The sequence below is a fragment of the Aegilops tauschii genome, chromosome 2 (genome assembly GCF_002575655.3).
Source record: "Aegilops tauschii subsp. strangulata cultivar AL8/78 chromosome 2, Aet v6.0, whole genome shotgun sequence".
In the NCBI taxonomy this organism is placed as follows: domain Eukaryota; kingdom Viridiplantae; phylum Streptophyta; class Magnoliopsida; order Poales; family Poaceae; genus Aegilops; species Aegilops tauschii.
The window spans coordinates 220,443,654-220,451,548 of NC_053036.3; the positions used below are offsets into that span (position 1 = coordinate 220,443,654).

Below are 7,895 nucleotides of genomic sequence, written 5' to 3' on the forward strand. Positions count from 1 at the left end.
ATTTCCTTCACCTGGCGTGTGGCCCCTGGACTCCGCAAAACTTCCTTTTGCGCTTTCCAAAAACCTCGTGGGCTTTCCCCTTTGGCCTAGATAAAGTGTTCTCGTGCCCAAACATTTCGGGAAACATCCGGAACCCCTTCCGATGGATTCCGGAACCTTTCCGGAGATCAAACACTACTATCCACATATCAATCTTTACTTCCGGACATTTCCGGAGTTCCTCGTCGGACATTTCCGGAGTTCCTCGTCATATCCGTGATCTCATCCAAAACTCCGAACAACATTCGGTCACCAACATACATAACTCATAATACTATATCGTCAACGAACATTAAGCGTGCGGACCCTACGGGTTCGAGAACTATGTAGACATGACCGAGACACCTCTCTTGTCAATAACCAATAGCGGGACCTGGATGCCCATATTGGCTCCTACATATTCTACGAAGATCTTTATCGGTCAGACCGCATAACAACATACGTTGTTCCCTTTGTCATCGGTATGTTACTTGTCCGAGATTCGATCGTCAGTATCTCAATACCTAGTTCAATCTCGTTACCGACAAGTCTCTTTACTCGTTCCATAATACATCATCCCGCAACTAACTCATTAGTTGCAATGCTTGCAAGACTTATAATGATGTGCATTACTGAGTGGGCCCAGAGGTACCTCTCCGACAATCGGAGTGACAAATCCTAATCTCGAAATACGTCAACCCAACAAGTACCTTCGAAGACACCTGTAGAGCACCTTTATAATCATCCAGTTACGTTGTGATGTTTGGTAGCACAAAAAGTGTTCCTCCGGTAAACAGGAGTTGCATAATCTCATAGTCATAGGAACATGTATAAGTCATGAAGAAAGCAATAGCAGAATACTAAACGATCATATGCTAAGTTAACGAAATGGGTTAAGTCAATCACATCATTCTCGTAATGATATGATCCCGTTAATCAAATGACAACTCCTATCTATGGCTAGGAAACATAACCATCTTTGATCAACGAGCTAGTCAAGTAGAGGCATACTAGTGATACTCTGTTTGTCTATGTATTCACACATGTATCATGTTTCCGGTTAATACAATTCTAGCATGAATAATAAACATTTATCATGATATAAGAAAATAAATAATAACTTTATTATTGCCCCTAGGGCATATTTCCTTCACATAACTCTCATCATCATATGTCTCCAGCAGTTCATTCATGAAAAAACCACAATCGGTACTGTATCAAATAATTATAAAACTATTATCAGCATACACACAAGGAAAAAAAAATCAGGATTTGCAAGTTAGCTCAGTACAACTGTGCAGTTACCAGCTATATGAAAAATGTTACGTGACAGATGGATTAAAAAGATCCATGAAAAAGAATAGTTCAAAAATAACAGGTGAATATAAAATATATATGATGACCACGGATATAAAAACACATGTATGAAGTTAGCTTAATGCATTCGCATGGTTACACCATGCACGAAGTATATAAGGATAAAAGCATTATTTAAGATCTTTCAATTAACTTAGAACACATGCACAGTTTAGTTCACAGAGACCTAACTTACAGACATGGAAAAAATGAGCATATAAATAAACACAATTATGGCAGTTAGGTTTAATTCGTTTGAGCAGATTACACAAAAGTTAAATAGACAACAAAGCAAAAAAACAGAAACAATAATTCTAACCGACGATTAGATTTAAAATTAGATAAAACACGAGCTACAAAAGAAAAGAAGCAAAAAGATGTATTACGGGTTTTCCTGCTGGGGCACAACGGCATGTTGCAAACGGAAATGGTCAATGTTTGCCGGATCCAACTTCTTCTTCTTGCGCTCAGACGAGCCATTCCTCCAAAGCTGCTTAATGTTCTTCGCCATCCTGTTTATGACCCTTATGCCACTCTCAGTACCGGGAAGGTGCCAAGAATCAAGCAGCTCAAAACGACGATGCTTAATGTTTAGCGCAACTACACAATAGTGCCCCGCACCTTCCCTGGTAGCTGGAGGGTCAAAGACACCAAAGAGTACAATATCCTTCTTATCCAGCGGCTCATCGGCATAGGCAGAGAAAAATCTGATCAAGTGCCTATTATCAAAGGACCCCTTCCAGATAGATTGCTACAAATGAAGAAACATCTCTGTTAGCTATAAAAAGCTCATGAAAAAACAAGAAAAAAATGAACACTATAATAATGTATATAAGATCTTACCGAAATATGAAATGGAGCCACCATCTTAGAAGAATTTTGGTATTTCGAATGAAGAAGAAAAATTCCTACAGCAGCAACCGCAGTGTTCAGCATGCCACCAACTCTGAAAAACTCAGCAACCTGCTTGACAGTTGCTTTGCAAAACGCATTCTCAAACAGCACCTCATCCCTAGTATTAAAAAAACACGAAAACCTTTTAACAAATGAAAAGAATAAAAATGTTGGGAACAAATCAGAAACGGGGTAAGGACGAAACACAATGATGTTTGGTACATACTTTTTATTCTTGTCCTTCCTTAACCTCATAACAGCAAAGTATAAGTCGTTTGGTACATACTTTTTATTCTTGTCCTTCCTTAACCTCATAACAGCAAAGTATAAGTCCTTCATGCGTTGCACCGCTTCAGGTGTGGCCGGGGTTTGCGTAAAACTGGAGACTGTTTGAGATGAATCTATAATAAAGGGTGAAAAAGGTTAACAGTTAGCAAAATGATACTGAACAGTTAATAAAAAGCAAAGAACACATACACCGATAAGCAGCTGAAAAAATCACTACCTATCTCATTTATTGACACTCCCAAGTCATCACTATCTGTCTCCTCAGAAGCGCCATCAGCACCAACTTCGTCAACGTTGGGTTCAACTTCAGGCTGAGGCTCAGCACTATAATTACCGCGCATCGCAGCTTTTGAAATTATATCTTTCAGCTTTGCAGCTAACCCCTCGGGAACTTCTACAGGATTCCCTGAAAGTCTCGCAGGAGCAGATGCACCATGGTCAACATTTGATTTGTCTAGCACATGAGACATTTAAAACACTTGCGTCCTTGGGGCCTGCTACAGTAGCATGAGCAACACCACCTGGGTGGGTGTCAACAACTGTAGCATCCTTCAGAAATTCAAAAACAACAGTAGGCTTCGCATCCTTGTTCGATGCACATGCTCCGTCAACAACATGCATTTCGCGGACCGGAATAGGAAATACATCACCTCCGGCTCCAGTGCTTTCAGGCATAGATGTATCCCTCAACACTTGTTTTCCTTCACAACTTGCTGCATGATTGACACCATCACCAACGCCATCCATGACAAACACACTCTCACAAGCACCTTCAGGTGCCTGTCTACCATCAAGCAAACCTGAACCACGATCAACATTGTGAGCGACAACCTGGCTAGATTCATTTGAAGCATGATCTTCAAATTCTAAACCACCTTCAATCGTAACTGATACGTTGCCTTGGCAATCAAAACCAACGTGCTTCCCTTCAGAAATGCCAACACTACCCGGATGAACTTGCTGACCAAGCTTTGGCTCATTAGATTTGTCGCAATCACCTTGGGCTACGGGCTGGTCTGGTGCAAAAACTCCTTCCATATAATCAACGATGTCGTCAACACCCTTGCAACCCCCATCAGAATCACCACCCAGCAAGTCGTCATCAATGGCATTGTCGTCACTAAAATCATGCGGAGGAGATTCAGCAGGGGGCTCTTGCTTCTCATCTTCATCATCATCAGGCGCATTCACAACAACCTGAAAAAAAGCATGCACGCATGATGTTGTGGGGAATAAGGTCAGCAGTTAGCTATCTTGTACAAGACAGTTAATCACCATGCGTAAAAGATGAAAGAGAGAAAAAAATAGAAAAAGATCACCTCACCTCCTCACCCCGTTGCCCGGTACAATCATCGCCACGTACAGGGGCAGACACGTCATTCTTCTGCTTGCTAATCTGACTCACAATAATACGAGCATCATTTTCAAAGCCTTTGCATATGGCATCTTGTTTCTTCTTCAAGTCATTGAAAGCGGTGCAAATGTGTGATGTCACGCTCCGGATACTACCAATGCTAGCAACATCACGCTCTGTAGCCTCCTTCATTGATTCTTCCCTTGGTCCATGACCTTCAAGGAAAATGCCAGCAATGCAGCCCAGCCGATCAGACGTCGTGGGAACTTCAGCGGCCAACTCATCCACCTTCCGTAATAAGCCATCAATCTTCGTAAATACACCATCATCTTCCATGGCATTACTCGATTTTTGTACTTTAAAAGCTACATCTGCATTCTGGCTACAACCAGCCTCATCCTGTGCATGTTGTTTTGGCGCGCAGGTAGGGACATGTGCATCAGGAAAAGCGCGATCACGACTTTGCCCAGGGGAACTTGCTGGCAATATGCAATCTGGTTACGGGATTTCCACTGAGCACATGAAAACAAAATAGGATTCCACAAAAACACAACACACAAAAAAAAAAGATAGCTACAGAAGTTGAGAACAATGCTTCACGCAGTTAACTCTCTGTAAAAACTCTAACAAAGCAGTTACGTCCACGCATAATTTAAACAAAAGGAGAAAAATAAATGTTAACTTCCAACAAAAATAAATTTGAAAGACAACAGTTAGCTCCACGTGATAGGGGGGGTTAGCTAAAATTTATACACTTAAGAATACTTACAAAAAAACAATTACAAAAAAAACATGTAAGCCATTAAAGTCGCACGAAAAATACATAGAAGATGTAAAGAACACATGAAAGTTGAAAAACTCACCCCAAGTTTTCCAAAAACATAGCCGTCCAAAATTTTCCCACCCTTCTTTACAATATCTTTCAAGAAAATTGAATTTAGCACCTTCTCTGTCAGGAAATTTGCACGCGGAGTCTGCACATGCATCACAGACACGGCCTTCAGTAGGCAACAATCAAGATACATAAGGACTAGCACTACTCCACAACCTTCTGGACCTGCTTGAATGATATTTGGATCTTGCCATCTGATAGCTGCACGCTTTAACTCATCCACTACTAACTGGCAAAAATCCATCGTTGCCATATCTTCAAAAACAATACCATCTAGCATTGCCGCCTCCCTGCCTACACGGACAGCAGGACCTGGGCATATCATCTTTGAAAAAAGGATAGCAAAGAAAACCTTTACAGCAAGCGCATCCTTTGACTCATCGACTACAAGCTGCCACAGAAGCTTTGCTGAAACCCAACTCTGCCTTAAATCTAGCCATTGACTCGTCATGGCCGCTATCAGCTGTCCTGGGAGCTGTGTCATCACCCATGGGGAACCAAAAAGCCTGATGCACGGCTTCTCTGCTGACTACAAGAACTTTATTAGGGCCACAGTCAATCCGCATCGTGGCCGTGTCAATCTTCTTCATCAAGTGGCACATCAGAAGATGCAACACATTGCCCTTCAAGACCCAGTTAAATACACAACCAAAACCAGCCTTACAAAGAATATCTCTATGTCGTGTCTCAAGCAGAGCAGCCGCCTCAGAAACCTCTCCCAAAGAACAGCGAACAGTTACATTGATCCTATCACAAGCACCAGCGTTTGACACCGCAGACTTTGCAACCTTCTTCTTTGGTCCACTCCCAACAACCTTAGGCCGGCGCTTCCTATGAACAACCTACAGAGTAAAACAGGCAAAAAGAAGGCAGTTAGCATGCACACAACACATCAGTTACTTGCCAAAGAAAAATGAAAAATAGAACAAACAAAACATGGAGTAGCACACATACATTAGCCCCGTCGAGCCCAATGCCATCAAAAGAAGGACCTCCTACAAAATCACCTCCAGCTTTTGAACAACGCTTTCCACCAAGTTTAATACTCGGATAGACACGATCAACCACTGGACCACTGGCAATGCGTGGACTCCGACGCGGAGATGGAACAACAGTCTTACTGGCTACACCACTGGCAGGATCCCGTGATGTGCCAACCTGCACACGGACTCCAGCTCCTGTATCCGGAACATGAGCATTGCTGGTGACATTTGAGGTATCAACTAGACCTTTGGGGAGCCTCAACCGCTTCTTCCTCTCATGAGCATCAACTTTCTCTGAAAAAAAATTCCGCTTCTCTAGCTGCCTTATCTCCTCATTCCTTAACTGCTGTGAGACCATATAATCCTGTGTAACAATCTCATTGCCAATGACTGACTGCGATTGCGTATCACACCACACTGGAGTCAGATTGCACAAAAAGTTGTCCCCATCGGAAGCTCTACATGGTTCACATTGGGAGGCGCAACCATGTTGTGCGTCAGTGGGGAATTAGGCGCAACATGTTGGGCATTGATGTCATGGCAAGATTGCATGATGAAATCGTTAACATTCGGCGACGAAATACCTGCACGTTACAGAGCAAAAAATGCACATGAAAAAAAACAGTAAGATAAAAAGATAAAAAATGCAACAACTCAAAATAGCAACTAACAAAATGAGGAAAATTAAATGAATTCGAACAGATTCCCGCAAAAAACCTTCAACACTGTCGGCACCGATATGAGGAGAGCAGAAGACACCATCGACTTTGCACGACTCATTTATTCCACTAGCATTTGCTTTGCTATCAACCATACCACCCCCTTCACCTGCATTCCCACCACCGCCTTCACCATTAACAAGTGACACCTTGGCCAAAGCTACCGCAGCAGCATCAACTACCACTGGCATATTAAGACATGGATGTGAAAAGTTAACAAGATAAATTCGTGATGAACAAGCACATAGAAAAAAAAGAAAAGAGCAGTTAACTGCTTCAATTTCTGAAGTTATCTGCAATAAACTGAAAATATGATGACTAACCATTACCACAGCTGGAAACCCTTCCAATCAAACTCATCACGAGAAAAAAAAAACACCTCATACACCCCGCAGCCTCTACCTGCATACAGAAAACGACCCCAACTTATATAGAAACTTAAGACTGAATACATGACGCATAAATCGAAAAATGGTAATTAATCAAAACAAAATCAAATGCCCCCGCAGCCATAGTACCCGGACGAATTCGGGAGAAAGAAACCACTACACACCCACGCAGCCACTACCTCCCGCCGCCGAAACCCCTAAGAAAACATACCCGGAGAACATGCGAGATCCCCTTGCAGCTCCAACGGCGGGGATGAAGACGACTTCCTCCGCGCGAGGAAGAACAAAAACAAGCCGTCTCGTGCTTCCGACGAATACCACCGCCCGCCGGCCGGTTGGTTAGGGTTAGAAGCGATAGTTGGTGACGGCGCCGCAACGTCTGCCCTATGGCGAAAAAAGCAGTTCCGGCGAGAGAAAATAAAGACAGAGCGCCGCAAATGGAGCAGTTAAGACAGAGAGGCCATAGGAGACGGAGGTGGTAACAGGCTGCACAAGCACGTAAAAAAGCCCATACAGGCCCACAAGCACGTAACGGCGCGGTGGTAACAGTTAGCCCAACTGTACCCCTTCAGTTAGCTCAACCTAACTAATCAAAAGCTGACTTATGTTACTGCAGCCGTTAGTTTCTTTAGATGTTACTAACATTTTTAGGTGGAGCAGTTAATCCATGATATTGTATCAGTTAACTATTAAAAAGGTGAAAAAATCTTTTACTTAAGTAAACATGGAGGTTGGTTTTCCGTGACGTGTCAGTTAAGTGCACGAAGTGCATCAGTTGAGTGTTACAAAACTAAAACAATATAACACTTATACTGTTTAGACCAATTTTTATTGCTTATGGCAGTTAAGTGGGCGAGTTGTAGAAGTTAACTTGAACACTTAAATGCCATGCGCACTCGAGCGGTTAGCCTGACATTGGAAAAAAATAACGAAAGAAAAAAGTTGATATCTTCAATCAAGCAGTTCGCTAGTTCTTAATTGTCGAAGTCCCGACAGTTAGCT

At 42.5% G+C, this 7,895-nt stretch overlaps 1 protein-coding gene across 12 annotated transcripts; it reads right to left on the bottom strand.

The window, feature by feature from the left end:
• Window positions 1-1,018: 1,018 nt before the first annotated feature.
• On the bottom strand, window positions 1,019-7,350 carry LOC109774283 (uncharacterized). Of its 12 annotated transcripts, none has more exons than XM_073508379.1 (11): window positions 7,105-7,350; window positions 6,828-6,906; window positions 6,503-6,688; window positions 5,757-6,369; window positions 4,774-5,644; window positions 3,881-4,389; window positions 2,774-3,753; window positions 2,555-2,669; window positions 2,218-2,386; window positions 1,761-2,125; window positions 1,019-1,230 (listed from the first exon to the last, which is right to left on the bottom strand). In XM_073508379.1, the coding sequence occupies exons 7-11, from the start codon at window positions 3,024-3,026 to the stop codon at window positions 1,113-1,115; spliced, it is 1,020 nt and encodes a 339-aa protein (XP_073364480.1). In that variant the 5' UTR covers window positions 3,027-3,753; window positions 3,881-4,389; window positions 4,774-5,644; window positions 5,757-6,369; window positions 6,503-6,688; window positions 6,828-6,906; window positions 7,105-7,350; the 3' UTR covers window positions 1,019-1,112. The 12 variants fall into 12 exon arrangements, 6 of the variants coding, with proteins under 6 accessions (XP_073364480.1, XP_073364478.1, XP_073364479.1 ...); XM_073508377.1 differs by having other exon boundaries at window positions 2,495-2,669; XM_073508378.1 differs by having other exon boundaries at window positions 2,495-2,669; window positions 3,881-4,404.
• Window positions 7,351-7,895: the final 545 nt, after the last annotated feature.